This window comes from Elaeis guineensis, chromosome 2 (assembly GCF_000442705.2).
Source record: "Elaeis guineensis isolate ETL-2024a chromosome 2, EG11, whole genome shotgun sequence".
NCBI lineage: Eukaryota > Viridiplantae > Streptophyta > Magnoliopsida > Arecales > Arecaceae > Elaeis > Elaeis guineensis.
The window spans coordinates 107,942,142-107,959,112 of record NC_025994.2 but is presented as its reverse complement, the minus strand read 5'-3'; the positions used below and the strand labels follow the sequence as shown (position 1 = coordinate 107,959,112).

The 16,971-nt window shown below is 39.0% G+C and overlaps 2 protein-coding genes across 4 annotated transcripts in view; one reads left to right on the top strand and one right to left on the bottom strand.

Annotated features, from left to right (window-relative positions):
- Positions 1-15,047, top strand: part of LOC105047653 (protein decapping 5) — a 26,268-nt gene extending 11,221 nt beyond the window's left edge. For 2 of the 3 annotated variants that reach the window (XM_010926682.4, XM_029265721.2), the window contains 4 exons: positions 8,325-8,390; positions 11,643-11,831; positions 11,986-12,096; positions 12,178-12,600. In XM_010926682.4, coding sequence (XP_010924984.2) covers positions 8,325-8,390; positions 11,643-11,831; positions 11,986-12,096; positions 12,178-12,324 — 513 coding nt within the window. In that variant the 3' untranslated portion in view covers positions 12,325-12,600. Of the gene's footprint in view, positions 1-8,324; positions 8,391-11,642; positions 11,832-11,985; positions 12,097-12,177; positions 12,601-14,909 lie in introns of those variants that run through there. The other variant, XM_010926691.4, reaches the window with a different exon arrangement.
- On the bottom strand, positions 14,621-16,971 carry LOC105047671 (clavaminate synthase-like protein At3g21360). The gene is made up of 3 exons (XM_010926712.4): positions 16,569-16,971; positions 16,101-16,354; positions 14,621-15,245 (listed from the first exon to the last, which is right to left on the bottom strand). Exons 1-3 carry the CDS (start codon positions 16,932-16,934, stop codon positions 14,900-14,902), a joined length of 966 nt encoding a protein of 321 aa, XP_010925014.1. The 5' UTR covers positions 16,935-16,971; the 3' UTR covers positions 14,621-14,899.

Below are 16,971 nucleotides of genomic sequence, written 5' to 3'. Positions count from 1 at the left end.
GCCTTGTGACTGACAAGCAATAATTGGCCATAGTGTGGTCCTTTTTTGGAACACCAACTTGAACATGTTAAGAAATAGGATGTTAGTAAGCTAGTGCACTTCACATAAGCGATGTATAAGAACATTGCTTTTAGAAATGTGAGAGAGTTGGCAAGGCTGGCTTTTGAAAGTGATGCCCAATTGCAGTGTCACGAGATTTTTTTCCCCTGCATTAGACGGACTGAAGTCAGAAAAAAAGCTGTTCGCTGAAAGTTGAATATACCATTTACACGACATAGAATGCTGATGGTCTAACAACTATTAGTGAGCTAGGGGATATAATGGTGAGTCGGTATTGCTTGTCCATAGAACATCAATTTGCGACAAGAATACGAGCATGGTAATATAATATTAAAAAATATATGCACTATAATGTTGCATATATAACTGTGAGGAACGATAAATTTGTACTTTTTAGCATTCGGAGTTGAGAGGTGATATTATTATCATGTGCAATAAGTATTACTGAAGGATAAAAAATTTGAAACAAATTTGATAGGATCTTTGTATCCATGCAAGTGAAACTAGGGAGAAAGTATTTATCGGTGGTTTTTATTTTTTTTGTAAAAAAAAAAAATATGGTTTTCAGATAACAATACTATGAAAGATTGGATAGGAAGTTGCAACAACGGAGGATATGATGACCACAAATACGTATGGTAAGAGTATATAATACTTTAGTATGCCAGTATATAAGGTTTGTTATTTTCCTCTAAGCTAAAAAAAGGTTGATATGCAAAGATTTTAAGTCTATAGGAGAAAGTTTGATTACATTGCATTGACCAACAATTGATTTTTCTGCTAAATTGAAAAAATGAAAAGAAATCAAACCATATGATGCTTGAGAATAAATTTATGAAATCAAATGTCAATATGCAACATTGATTAAAGGCAACTTACTGGAGGGAATAATACTTGAAAATGTAAACATATTATGTGCATATAAAATAGCAGACTTACATTGAAGATTTTAATGAATCATTTCTTTGAGAATCAGAAGGTAAGTGTTTAAAAGGTGGAAAAGCTTGGCCGCAAAATGTGAAGGTCTTATCTGCGATTAAGAGATTCTGTTCTGTTTGAAGAAATGGTGAAGAGCAAGGAAAGATGCAAAAATACACAAGGCTATGCTTATAACATATGAATTGATGATTTGTCTATTCGGCTGTTCTTATAAAGATAAGAAGGGAGAACTAAGAAGTGTGATATGAAAACTAGAGATTGATTTAATCAGGTGCAATAAGACTGTGGAGAACATGATATTGGTGAGGAATGGAAATCTTAAAATGAAGTATTCTTTTTTGAAATTATTAAACAAAGATTTTACAAAAGGAGTAGTTTTGGAGGAACTATTTTAAAATCTTGTTGCATCTGTACAAATGTTGTTTTTCATATATAACTTTGGGACATTCAAGAGAGAAACTAGGTTAACCAAATCAAGTCTTGGATGTGATGTTGAAAATGAAGAAAGATTCAGAGGTTGTAGAAAACCTGTTGCAAAAGCAATGGGATATACAAAATATCACCATCTATCATGAGTCATTACTTTTTGAGTCAGACTTGAAACATATGGCAATCAACAATGATAATGCATCGTAGAAACAAAACTAAGAAATTTGACAACAATATTTGGGAATTAATGGGTTTCTTCTAGAAAGGTTAATCATGGATAATTGAACTACTGGCAGGTTTGTAGATAAAAAAATTTAAACATGAGTTTTATAGATTTGGCATATGCAATGCACATCTATGGAAGACCCATCAGGAGGAGAGATTTGCATCAAAAGTTTCAAGAATGAAGAAGGAAAGGTTTAGAGATAAAATTGGATTGAAAATCTGAAATATAAAATGATTTTGAAATACTAGAAATTTCATATAATGTGGCTTCGATGGGAATCAATGATGAAAATTGATTCATCAAGCTGACCAGAGATAGCCTGGCTTTTTGTGTTTATGGTTGTTCTTCCCACCCCCACAAGGTTTAAAGTATCACATGCTAAATTCATGTTGGAGATAGTATAGCACTTACAGTATTATACAGTACCATACTATGCCAGTCACATGCCCAGTAGTGTGCCAGGCTAATGACAAGGAAAAAGTGGGCATACACCAGTCTGTATCATTTTATTTTGACTTACTTTTTTCTCTTGGTATAAAAGAAGTATGCCAATAAAAATAGGTGCATATTTATCAGTGTATATTGGTGGAAAATAATCCTAATGTAGATAAGATCAGAACCACCTATCTCACCATTTCACTGGATTATGGCCATTCATTGAACTTTTTCCACCTTATTTATATGCATGCATGCATACGTAGATATGCACATTCACACATGCGCACATACATATATTATATATTATATGTTTACACACATGGTAATTTGTTGAGATAGTGTAAGTATGAAGAAGGAAAAATGGATAGGGGTTTCAAGACAATGATCTTTTACATTTGATAGAATGGGAGGAAGACTGTCTCTTATCACACACATTCCCCATCCCTCTTGCCAACTTGATAACTACTTCCATCTTTAAGAAATACACCTTAGTTTAGCTTCTAGTAAAGGGAGAGAAATAGAGGAAAGCACTTGACAAAGCATTTTTCAAGTTACATTAATAACACACACACACACACACACGCGCACACACACACACACATATATATATATATATCCTTTTTCATTACATAGGCAATCACAACCATCCATACTTCCTCGCACATAAATCACATGTGCCCACTGCCCAAGACTAGGTGAAGTTCCTCTGAAGAGAAAATCTATTTTTAAACTCTGATTTTATTTTAAACCAGAATTTAATTCAGATTGTAACTTTGAAGTTAGTAGAAAAAATTGAAGGCTATTAGCTACCAATGAAGGAAAATGGAGAAAGTGAGATGGCATTCACTCATCTTTTTAGTTCACATTTGCATATGCAATCATGATCAGTCAAATAAGTATGTAAATCCAAAAGGTCTGCTCATTCATCAAATTAGCTGCTAATAAATTATCCACGTAATTGAGCCTTGATTACAAGAAGAAAAAAACAGTGCTCTCACCAATAAGTCTCATATGATTCCTTTAGTGGGTCAAGTTTAAGTACATTAATATTTGATAATGCTGCTGACTGATTGAACTTTGATGCAAACCATAAATTGGTGCCACATTTTTTGATTAAGGCAACTTGAGAAATAGGAGGACTTGCCATTCATCCTACAATGTTGGTTGGCGAATAGCAAAGCCAAATCTATTGATTACAGATTTAAGCTTTTGCAATTGGAGCATGATGGAGATCAATGAGCCTTTAAGATCTAATGAAGGATTACAAGTTTTTGAATGGGAGGTGAATAGTTCCTGGATGATGATTTGAGTCTTTAATTTGTTGTTACTTAGTGATCATATTAGTTGTTTTTGTTTTTCTTTTATCTTGAGCCATCTATATTATGATTTATGCGGGTTGAGGACCATAATTAAATTTGTTAGGGATTTTTGTCTAAAATATTTCTTAGAGGGGCCTTTTAGTAAAAATACAATTTTATCTTATTTGTAGCCTGCCCTGGGGATTTATTTCATAATGAAACTACAAATGATTGAGAAGCTCTTCTCTCTCCTATCTTGTATTCTCTTCGTGTGAGAAGAAGTAGGCTTAAGCCCAGTGGAGCAAGTCCAGAGGTTAATCTATTTTCTCTGATGTCTCTTTTTGCTCATTCTTTGCTCCCTTTCCCTTTTTTCTTTTTTCTCTGCATCTTTTTCTCCATTTATCTTCTGGCCATCTAAAACCCTAAACCTATACATGCTGCCCATCCCTAATCAGGCCTCTGCAGACATTCTCCTAAGCTATACTTACTTTCTCTTCTGGCATCGTTGGGTGTCTGCAGCCCTTCCTGCAGACCTGAAACCTGGTCAGTCTGGTCCAGCAACAGCCAGAAAGAAGCAACCTTCACATCTAGATTGTATTCCCCTGTTGTTAATCTTTTCAGTCCTTTACCTTCCTCAATCTTTCACTGTAAATCTGCAACCCTAATCAGCCTGTACAGTCACCGAAACATTTTATCTTTGATGTCTGATATATATTGCTGCCTTCATACTACGGAACCAGTCATATCTGTCCAGATCACTATCTTGAATTTCAGATTGACTTCCCTGTTCTTTGTTTGTCAAATATCTGTTATGTGCTAGACTGGTTTGGGAGGATCTTCTATGCATCCAAAGGAGGGATCAAAGGTTGGACAATCACCAATCCATTGAATTTTATTGGGAATTTTTTCCTTCTTGCTGGAATTTTGTGGATTAATTCTTTTGATTTTTTCAGTAATTTAATCTGTTCTCAGCTTGCAATGTGCATTGTATACATATTTGGTCAAATAACTTTATTCATATAACCTCTAGTTTTCTGATTGTTTATGCCCCAGTCTTGTCTTATTTTCTTCCATATCGGTCAGCTGTGTTTTCAGATTTGAGTCTCAATATTTGTCTTCTTGACCAGGATAAGTCTTCAAAGGCTCCACTTTATATGGAAAGTGTTTGCACAATGAGACCGTGGGTGATCTTTGAGGAAGATGTGAAAACATATTTCAAGTCACGAGTCGATGTAGTTTATCTTTTCTTTTTCTTCCCCATTTTTTTATAGAAATCTTCTTCCATTTTGAGTGTTAGATTAGTTCATATTCAATTGATATGGTATCATCTTTTCGGTGCATTTTTTAGCCCTTACAGTGTATGACTGCTTCACCTGTGCTCTGGTGGGTGTGCGCACCCACTTAATCTGTCACATTGACTCATCACATGGCAACTCAAGTGATATGCCATGACTTGTAATGTGGCAGATCTATTCAAATTAAGTGGTCAAGCCCCATCATAAGGAAAGTAGAAGGCTATTAGAGGACTCTTTGGGGGCTTCTATTATATATGTGTTCTTGGGGATTCACATAAAATTGAGTCCAATTTGGCAATTGAATAGGTCAGCTCCCACTCCTTGCTCTTGCTTTGATCAAATACCTAATCGTTGCCCATCTCTTTTTCTTCCACTTTGATCTATGTGCTTCTTTCCCTCTTCTTTTTTGCACACATGTTGCTTCCTCAATTTCCATATAATCATCACTTGTTTAGTGGGGAACTTAGAAATCTTAATAATGAGGGTCCTAGGGAAGCAAGGGATAGGTTTGACTGAATTTGATCAAGCTCTTAAGATAGATGTCGTTTGCTCTATTCTTCATCATCCTCCCACCCCTCTTGGCTCTCATTCTTTGGTATTATTGTATCTAAAGCAAAGTTGTGAATTCTCTAGATTGAGTTTGGTTCTGGTTAGATCAAAGGCATTGTCGAGGCAAAAACTCCACCCTAAGCTTGAGCCACCTTGAATTTGTGTAATATATGAAACCTAAGCCTAACTTTTTGAAATTAAGTGTGGTGACATGAACCAACTCTATTGGACCCGATCTTTCATTTCCTTTATCATGAAAGGGGGAGTTGGGATTAAGGGAAGGCTGTCACAACAACGAAGTAAATCATGGCACTTCTACATGTTATCATGGAGTTGGGCCCCACCGATAGTGCTGTTGAGTGGGTGGTAGTCACGTGAGAGGAGTTAGGGCATGAGAAAAGGGTAATAGGAGCAAGGTTGTATGGATAGAGATGGTTGCGGGCTTGTGAGGTTGAGATTTTTTTTTTTTTTGAGGGGGGGTGCAGGAGTAGGGATGGCAATGGATCGGTTCATACCCGTACTTGCTCCGCAAGTAAAATCTTCATACCCATACCCGCCCTATACCCACATCTGGTCAGGTCAAGTAGAGATGTGGGTCAAGTTGGGTACATATAAACAATATAAAATCATTATAAGATTATGTCAAGTTGGGTTTGGATCGAGGCATACCATTATCCATATCCGATCCAAACCCGCTTCGGTTATTTTTTCTAGAACCCATACCTGTCTCGGGTTCCAATCAGGTTAGATAAAACCCATCCCATTCGGATTGAGTTGGGTCAGGTCGAGTACCTGGTGGGTTGGCTAAAATTGCCATCTCTAAGGGGGTGGGGAGAGGGTGGGGGGAGTGAGAGTGCTCTGGATAAGAGGAGCTTGGGAAAGGGGTTGGTGGTGATGGCCAATATGTGGCTTGCAGGGCAATCATGAGAGACACTTGCGAAACAATTAGATTAGGTCTGGAGAATTAGGTGACAAAGATGGGGATGATGGAAAGGAGGGTTTTTTGAAATGGGGAGATAAAATTTGGTGGGTGCAAAATATTTGAGATAAGATCGTATGGATATTTTAGTTTAGTAATATAATATAATATATTATATAAAATCTATTTTATGTATTTTATTTCAAGGTTTGTCATCACGGTATCAGACTTCATATCGATATCATCCTATTACAGTGTCGATATGTAGTATGGTACGAGACGATGGAATATACCGAGCGTTGGTACAGTACGAGAGCACATACCAGTTCGGCATGGGTACAATATAGTATGTCTGGTATGGTGCGGTACCAATTGGTATAGCAAACTTTGTTTTATTTAATCTTGAGTTAGGTTGGACAGGGCCAGTACAAGTTTGAGCCAACCCAAGGCTTGTTTGAAAATCTATTGGCCTCTTTTTGAAAAATACTGACTGAGCCCACCCTAAACCGGGTTGGGTTGATTGGGAATAGGCCAGCAAGGCCTAATTTGCTTGGGTCTAATAAAAAGACCATGTTGTCTTGAAGGTTGTCCTTTCTCCCAAGCTGCACTTTCGAGTGGCATAATTTGTCAATCAATGACTATATTCCTTGTTCTTTCATATCCTTTGCTCATCTTTCATCTTACCTTTCACATTACTTTGTATGTATGGTTTTGTTTTTCCAGGTTTTTCCATCACATAATGGAGCCCCAAGCATATATTGATTGCTTTTACATTTACCCCATAGTTGTGTTGAGATAGATCGCTGTTTTGGATTGCTATCTCATTTGTATTTGTGCGTCTTTGCTTTTGTTAAATTTCTGTCAATTATGAAATATTATGTGTAGCATTTCTTATTTCAATGTTTGATTTAAGATTTCCTTGGTTGGAACTTGGTACATTACATGCATGAAATGTGGTTAAACATTCCAGTTCGTGATCTGTTATTCAATTTGGTACATAATTTATGCTTTAAATCTGAAAATTAACTTACAAACCCTAGAGTTGCAATGCATGTTGCAAAAATAAGTACCTTCTAAGAAAGTGGACAAAACAAGATTAAAACAATTTGATCATTAAAAGTGGAAAAGCAGAGTGTTACTAATCTTGGAGGGCTTATTAGAAACCCTATTTGGGCTTGCCTAAAGAGGGACAAGGAATGGGAAGTGGGGAGAGAGGTAGAAATATGAGTGTTGGATATTCTTGGACCATGTGTGAGGATCTATTTAGCATTCCTCAAGGATTGCATCTCATGAGATTATTGAAACTGAAAAAAATTCAGATTTGTTCTATTTGTAGCTAAGACCTCGAATGTGATGGGGCTGCATGAATATACCTGTTTTGACATTTCATCTGCGACCATTTTATTCATGAATTGCAAAGAATGGGGATTATGATAGTTGAGGATTCTGGTGCGGTATTGATGAAATTAAATTCCCTTTGATGATAAGGCTGGGAGCATTTCAATAACATGTGCACAGTTTTCTGTTTTACCTGATAAATCATTTTAATAGTTAAATTAATGGTTTTTTTGAAAAAAACCAATTTCTTGATCCGAATAAGGAAAAACAGGAGCATAAATTAGTCAACTCAGAATTGTTTAAAATGGAACCACCTTAGAATTGATGTGTGGTTTACTCGCTAGAAATTGTGGGAGTGGACTATGAATAACACAGTTTCTGAAAATGGCTGTAGCATCCAAGGAGGCCGTTATAACAAAGATAAAAACTATTACTTCATAACCATGCTCTTTCTTTGCTTTTAACTGATTTGGAACAGCAAAATAACATCTGCTGCCCTGATTTACTTTCATTATACTTGTGATATTGTTCACAAGTATGGCTTTTGTATTATTGTTTTGGATAAAGAGATGCAGCTGACCCCATCTAGTTTCGGAATAAAGTTATGCCGCTTTTTGTGTTAAAGTAGTTTCCTGTATCTTTTTTGTTTGGGCTGTCTAAACTGGTAGGATGGAGAGACTGGTTAAATGAGAGGATGAATAAGTTAAATTCATTTTTAGTTATTATTTTGGGATTTTACTGCTATGAATTTTCTTCTTATACATCAGATTTTTTTTTTTAAGGAAATCTTTTTCAAATTGATATGGATTTTGATATATAAATTGTTTATCCAGCCAAATGGAGCTGCTCTGCAAACTTATCACGGTAGCAGGGGGCGTGGAAGAGGAAGAGGAAACAGGGTATTGCATCTCTATTTTCTTCCATTTCTTCTGATTATTTGCAGTTATGACATGAGATTTCTGGCTATGTAAGGCATGGGATTTCAATTAGTGATTATAGCAGGTAAGTAGAATTTCATATAAAATTCAGCTATTAGTATTTTTTGAATTGTTTTAGATATGTCTATTATTCCCATGCAGAAATATGTATAAAATACGTTGTATCTTTAGAATTTGTCTTTTTCAGTAGCTAATTCTATTGTAAGACTTTTGAAGTGCTAGTGCAAAGTTGGCTTTCCTCACACTGAATCTCTCTCTCTCTCTCTCTCTCTCTCTCTCTCCCTCTATGTGTGTGTGAGCATGTGCGTGCACGCATGGTAAAAAAAAAATATGCGTATGCATGGTAAAAAAAATGCGCGCATGTGCATATGCATGGTAAAAAAAAAAATGTTCATTCATGCTCATGCATGTTGCATGGTAATTTGTAGGTTTATTTTCTCCCAATTGCCATTATATTATCCCATGGTCACATTTCATCGGATGAACACTATTCCCATCAGTTCATAGGAGGGACAAATTGATTTTTCGAGCCAACTCAGCAGAAGATCTAGAAAAATCCGACTGACTTGGCTGAGTTTGAATTCTCATCTACTGAATTTTAGATAATGGCACCAGAGACTTCTGCAAGCTTCTAGTACCTATGTTACATAAAATTGTGTGTGATTTTTGAGTGTGGAAATGTGTCTAAATGTTAGATCCTTCTAATTTACAATAATTTCTTGTGGCCCCAACCTGAATGTCACACACAAACCATGTCTGTTTGGTGTGGATACTCAGAGGTAAACTAAAAGAGCCCAGTAACACAATTTAGTGTGGACATATGAAAAAGATTGGAAAGTAACCCCCAATAATGGATCTTAAGGTTTCTCATCCTTGCATGTTATTTTTGGCATCTTATCACAAGTATATTGTGCTGTACTTGTGTCTTTGTTTTATTGTTTTTGCGTGTATGTGTGTGTATGGAGCAAGAAACGGTTGTAGGATTGTGTGTTATTGATATTTAGATCCTACTATTTTATTGATATTCTTTTCATCTTACCACGCTAGGTTTTATGTCTCAATGGGATGGGAGAGCATCCTGACCATCCCATCACCTTCTTAAGGAAAAACGGGACTTGGACAGGGTTGGGACTCCAAAACCCATCTATGCGGAGAGAGAAGAAGAAAGAGAAAAGAAAGATAGAGAAAAGGAAAAAGTGAATGGAAAGAAGAAGAAGAAAAATGAAAGAAAGAAAGGAAGAGAGAAGACAAAGAAAGGAAAGAAAAAGAAGAAGGAAAAAAGAAAGGAAGGAAGGGATAAGAAAAGAAAAAGGAAAAAGGAAAGGAAAAAAGGTAGAAGAAAAAGTAAGAAAGAGGGAAATAAAGAAAAAAGAATGAAATAAAAAAAAAAAGGAAAGAGGAAGGGGGGAGAGACGTAGTATATCTACTGCGATGCATTATAGGGACCGCTATTATGATGGGATGGGACAGCAGGGCATCCTGTTCTATAGAGAAATTGGGACATCTCCATCTCACGGGATTTAAAATTTTGATACCACATCTTATCCTTTGATAACTCTCACACTTCACAGAACAATTTTATCAATAGCCAAGCTTAGAGAGCTTTGTAAGTCATTTGCTTCTACGTGATCATCCTACTTAAGATGTTTTTTTGGTGTTAATTTAACCAGTAGGTTAAGAGATTGTTTCCAAACAAATGTTGCCTTTGGGTGGTGAACAATCAGTCTTCTCATCTCATTCTTTTCATCATGAGAAACTTCTATCTTGCTGCATCTGCTTTATAGTCATTCTGAATAGTGCTAAGGCACCTGCTACCTTAGTGTTTCATTGCTCTTTCTTTCTTTTAAGAGCTACACTCCCATGCTGCAGTTCCTGAATCTGCTCCCATTTCAGAAAACTAAGTTTCTGATTGAGCAAAAATATAGATGTTTCTCTTTCCAGGATTTTTATGAGTTATGTGGTGGCAATTTTTTCCTATGAGCTAAAGATTGTTCCATGAATAATTCATATGCACTCCATTGATCTCATTAACAACTCTAATTAGTTTATCAAATTAGATCAACATTAATATCAATTAAGATAAGTGAGACCTACATGCAATGTGTATAGGTGAAATACGGAAATAAGATTTACATAGGTGTCTGCATATTTAACATTTATGGAGGGCTTTTCTCGAAGTATTGGCTACCTATTTGTGTCACCTCATGTTGGCCATTTGGAGTAGCCAATTGGTTCTTTTAGCACAGGTTACTGAATTTGTTTTTTAAACGCTGCAGCATGGTTCCAGTTGGATAAATTAACTCTAGTTTATTATTTAAGTAAATGCAATATATGAACCAAAAAAAAAATCAACCTATGCTTCACCAGTTCAAGATCATGTTAATAGATATAAATAATGATTCATTCCAAACCAGATTATTTAATTAAAATTCATTATATAGACAAAAAAAAAAAATCAACCTATGCTTCACCAGCTCAACATCATGTTAATAGATTTAAACAATAATTCATTCCAAACCGGATCCATGCAATTGGAATGCATACTCACCAGCCCCCCCCCCCCTCCCCCCCACCCCCAACCCATACCAAAAACAAAAAATTAATTCCTTCCAAAGGCACCATTTTTTAAGTGCCGATGTGGCAGCATGTGATTGGAAGTGGTTTTCAAAGTTCAAAGGGATCCTGAAAGCTGAAGCTTCCACATGATCATGTAGAAAAGGGGGCATAAGTGTACATAGATGTTAATTCTCCAATTTTTGTTTAATATCCTTCACACCCCTCTTTCCAAATCCTGAAAATATGGGATTCCTTCAATAATGTCTCTGTTTCATGTACCTCTGATTGCCAAATAAGCACTATAAATGAAAAAAAGCCAGTGTTCTGTCAATTGGTAGCCATCTTTATGGACCTTCACCAGAATTCCTATTCACTCAGTTCATTGTCCTTAAATTCCAATAAATCCTTGGTCTATCAATGCATTTTGAACCTTTCAATTTAAAGATGTTTGATCTAATTTTACCAAGGATTTTGACCTTTAGGAACCTTTATTTACCTGTTGTAGTTATGCAGTTACAGAACGTATTGCAAGCTCATGCATGTATGCACCTTCACAAACTTTATTTACTGCCATGTAGTTATGCAGATACAGAGTGTATTATATCTCAATGTAGTTTAGTTATTTGATGAAATGGACTGCTGTCTCTGTTCTTGCAGTATCTGCACCCTGTCACCAAATTCACTGAAGACTTTGATTTCACAGCAATGAATGAAAAGTTCAAGAAGGATGAAGTGTGGGGCCATCTTGGTAAGAACAAAGGCCAACTAAAGGACAGGGAAGGAGAAGATGAAGCTGATGATACTCTGGAGGACAATGATCCAGAATGCATAAAATTGGGGATAAAGGTACCATGACATGCTCTTCTGAAATAAACATAACTTTTCTGCCAGTTTAAATATCAATAATTTTCATTTGAAACAAACATTACTTTTTTGCCTGTTTAAATATTTTCCTTTCTATGAAAAAAACCACCTATTGACCAATTTTTCCTTCCTAAAGCCTGTTTACTGTAAGGATGACTTTTTTGATTCACTCTCTTCCAATTCACTCAACCATGATATGAGGAATGGGAGACCTAAGTTCTCTGAGCAGTTGAAAATAGATACAGAGGTAAGCTGAACACTTTCGTGATCCTTATCCGTAAACCACTTCCATAGAGATTCTGCTGTACAAATAAATTCTTCTCTGCAGACATTTGGTGATTTTCCAAGGCATCGGCCCAGTCGAGGTGGTGGGCGTGGCCATCGTGGTGGGCGTACAAGGGGCTCATATTATGGACGCGGATATGGCTATGCTGGGAGGGGCCGAGGGCATACTGTCTCGAACCGGACCTCATAAGGATGCTACTGGCACTACGATATATGACAGAAGGATCATGGTTAGGAGACGAAGTGAAACGATGACAAGGCTGTCTTTTATTTTACTTCTAAAGAATGTTGTTTGCTTACCTGTGTGATTGCTTTATAAAATAAAGAGCCCGGGAGAAAACAGGGAAGTTTCCAGTCTCGTGAAGATAAATCCCAGATGATAAATGGGCTGCTTGAAGATCCAGCAATCACGGAGGTGGCATGTTAATGATATTTATTAGCAGCAGCAAATGGTTCCATTTTCTTCTCTTGATTGTTGCGGTTTATGTTGGGGAGACCAACAACCCAATACCTTCTTTGGGGCTGGAAGTGGGCTCGGGCCAGCCCGAGGCCCATCGGGTTGGGCTGGCTTCGGGTCGGGCTTCGAGCTCGATTTGAAATCATTTGAATCGGGCTCATGCTAAAAAATAGGACATGTTTAGCGTTTGGGCCAGGCTTGGATAGACCTTTGGTCCTGTTTGGACCCGGCTCGAGCCCAGTCCAAATATCAGTCCAAAATTCAGCTCGAGATTTAGGACAAATCCTACGGTGCATAACAAAGCCTAAATGATGAGGATGCTGTTCTCTTCCAAGAAGTTCTCTCGGAGTTTTTGGATGCTGGCGAGATTCTTGAGGATGCTGGCAGCGGCGGCGTGGGTGGAGGGTGTGCCGATGCGGCAGACCTCAAGGAGGGTGGTCGGTGGCAGACCTTAAGAAAGGTGGTGATGCCTTCGTGGGAGGCGATCGTCATGGCATTGTCCTTGGCAAAAGGGTCAGGGTTTGGAGAGCAGTCCAGGCTTGCTCTCGGGCGGCGCTCCCATCACTGTCGGACTTGAGGGCATGGGTGAGGTGGTGAAGGAGAGGGGCACCATCGGTGACCAGCACATGGTGGCAGCTTTTGACGGTGGTGATCTTTGCGATCACAGCCTTGGCTCGGATCTCGTTGCTGGAGGCGAAACAAGGTCGGCACCACCTCTTGAGTGGCGGCAGTCAGGATGTTCTTGTCGTCCTATTGGAGGAGTGCGACGAGGGAATCCAACACGGCAATTCTTGATGCCAGGCTCTCGATCTAGAGGTGGGTCACGAGGCTCCTGGCCTTAGAGTGGACAAATTATTGGTGGGAGGTCTTGGAGGCCACCGCAGCCACCTTCTACAACGTGGATGGGGGTTCAAGGAGAGCGCCGGTGCGGAGGAGGAGGTCGGCGTCGGTGGCAAGTTGGTTGAGGGCGGCGGCAATATCGCTCTGGGTGCGAAGCTTGCTAGCTGGGAGGTCAAGAGAGCGGCAGTGGAGGGCTAGGGTGAGGGTGAGAGAGAGGATTTGGGAGAGGGATGGAGGGAGAGGAGGTTTTCAGTAGTGTAGATTGTGTCCTGGTTCAATCGAATTCGGGTCGGGTTGGAGTTTGGGCTCGGATCTGAATTTTTTAAAAAATTTTGGATCTAAGTTCAGTTCGAAGTCCGAAAAAAAAATTGGACTGAACTCGGGAGGGGTATAATCCGGCCCAGCTCGGTCTTCAATCACGTGTTTGGAGAAATTATTGCCCAGACCATGTCCAGGGAGATCAGCACAAATCTTGGAGCACGTGCATGGTGGACAACGTGCAATTGGGAATTTGTGAATAGAAAGGTTACTGTGGCGTGTTATCCACCGTGGGATTCGAGTGGTGTACCTGGGTGGGTCCAGTAAATAATTTCTCAGGTGTTTGACCATGTTTCGGTATTTCCTTCGAAAGAAAAACCATTTAGACCTGAGTACATTGACATCGGCGAATTTTTTCTGAATTAGACACTCCACACATGCATTTCCTTTTGCATTGCAGTTTCAGCTGTTTGCCTTGTTTTGTCTCCAGCTATGAGACGGTCTTGAGACTTGAGAGTCGGGATAGGTATTGTCTGGATGCGTGACCACCAGATTCATGTAATTACACAAGCTGTTGACTTAATAATTTTTGGATCTTGAGATACTGGCAAAACACATTTTAGATGGATTCTGATATTACTGCATAAGAATTTGATGAGAGCCTTCATGGCTGTTTTGGATATTTTTTATGATGAAGGGAATCATAATCCTGTTGACAGGTAGTGGATGGAGAGACTATCCGATGCAGATGTTGGAAAAGTGGAAGTTTCTGATTAACTACACGATCAGTCTTAACGGACGTATAATGTCTTCTATACTTGATCTCCTCTCCTCGCTGAAGCCTGGGTTTTCCGTGAGGCCATATTGCTAACTAGGTATAGTTAACTAATTAGTTTGCTTTGCCATAAATTTTGTCACATGAGGTGGGGAACCACTAATCTTACAATGACGAAGCTAAATGGCTTAGCCATGAATTTTGGAACATGTATAGGGGTAACATAGCTGTGAAGAAACTTTGTAATTAAGCTCATGGAGAATTTAAAATTTGTATCACTTTGTTTACTTTTAAGGTTCTCTCTCTCTCTCTCTCTCTCTCTCTCTCTCTCTCTCTTCCTTCTTGAGGTAGTTTATTTCTATAGTTTTACTAGGTTGTAATTTCCACCACATGCCTTCTGTTTTGCATATGGCATTATAAGTAGCCAATGCTCGCTCACTTGCAGGTTGCAACGAGGACCTTCCTAGGTGGCAAAGAGGGCCTCCTCCCATGAAGCAAGGCTAAGTTGTCCAAGAAGAGTATGTCACCCTTCTCCCACTTGAACTGGATGCTCTCCTCCTCAATGATCTCCTCGCACCTCTTCACAACCTCCGCTGGTATCTCCGATCCGTCGGCCATCGTGGCCGAGCTGATCTCTTTCCCATGCATACCAACGACGGTGTTGAACCACATCCTTCTCCCTTTTCTCCCTGGGAACACACGGGTTAGTGGGCGAGGGCCCAATATGGTCTTCACCCCGCCATTAGGAAGCCATTCCATGTCCATTCCCAGTGCCTTGGCCCTACAATTAAGTGAGAATAAAAGGAAATCAAAAAACAATGCTAAATATTATGACTGAAAACGTGTTAGACACATTTTGCTCCGCCGACAAGAAGGAAAAGGCGTTACAGATGGATGCTGATGAAGTCTGCAGAGCAGCTCTTTTTTCCTTCTTATCCATATATGATCGAGCAAATTATGAGTCTATGAGATCTCAAAATCATGTGATGCTCGAGGTATAAATAAGGGAAAACTTTAATAGATGCTCATGATTCCATCGGTCAAAGTTGTATGAAATAGATTAATAAACTAATGGATGCATGGATGCAGGGATAGCTGTGATTTATTTGAAATATGAGATTCATGGTTGGAGGCTGGATGGCTTAACAGTCTTCACAAATAGACGACTCAAAAGAGTTTGCATTGCAATTAGGGTATATATGTGTCTTCGGGTCGAGTTAGGTGCTTGAATTTTCCTTGGACTATGTCAGAGAAAACGTCTACAAAAATATTTTGTAAAATACACATCACAACATCTTGTTTTTTCTTAATTGTTTAGTAACGATTAAGCAACTAGTCATAACTTTTTGGTTGTAAATGTGAATCAAAATTAATGTCTTAAACTTCGGTGAAGTGATGTCTGGAGTAACTAACGAATCGGTGCGTCGCTTCTATGTAAACGTAATTTAACAGCCACACACGAAAAAAAAAATGAATGAGGAAATTATACGTGTACTACATTTTTCCAGCTATTAGACTTTTCTCTCCGAAGATTGTCGTAAATCTCGAGTTGGCATTAGCAAGAAAATCTGGGCACTGCGTGGATCTAATTAAAGTAGAACTCAGACAATCCGTTAAATTATTCAGTCGATTATACCTTTTCTCAGCTTCGATCCTATCAGATGTACCGAAGGCATCCTCCCATCCTCTTCCTCTCATGGAAGACGTGTCATTCTTACTGAGGGCAGTAAATGAGTACCTCAATCCTTTCTGCTCAATTTCCTCAACGTTCTTGGGGTATTCTTCCAGCATTCGTTCTGTGACTCGAAAGCTTGGCACGAAGGGTGTCTGACCACCCTCCGGCGGTGGCACCTCGCAGAAGAGTATTACCTTCGTGGGAAATTCCTTGATCTACACTCCATATCAAAAACAAACATATGAAGTAAGAGAGAAAGAATGACATACGAAGCAAAAGAGCCTCATAGTTCGTGCTTGATAGGTTCACGTCAATACCCCCTTCTGTATGATCCATTGGATGGATCATATAGCATGCTTTCTGCTAAAAGTCCTCCTGTTGCCATTTTGTGGGCAGAAACAAATGGCAAATAACTGCCGTTCAACTTACCAGAACCATCTCATGGTGGTAGTATATGAACTCCGAGAGCGGTCCCTCGTTGGCAGTCCACACCCGCTTGTGGATATGGGTCCGCGGCGCGGGGCCCACGTACCTGATGTCGTCCCACCCGAAGGCCTCCACGACCTCGTTGAAGCCCTCGGCGTCGCGCACGTCGAAGCCCCTCAGGAGGACGGCACTGTTCTTGAGCAGCATCTCCTCGAACCACTCCTTGTTGGCCTTGAGAGCTGCCACAAGGGAGCCCAAGTCTCGTTGCTCGGCTTGGGCTGGGTGCAGCACTTGTGGCATTTGTTCCCCATCTATGGTCTTTTGGCCCTCGCACTCCCCCACCTTGAAGCCTTTGTTCAGAACCTCCATTGGCCGCGAAACCTTTGTGATCTCTTTCTTATTCTCT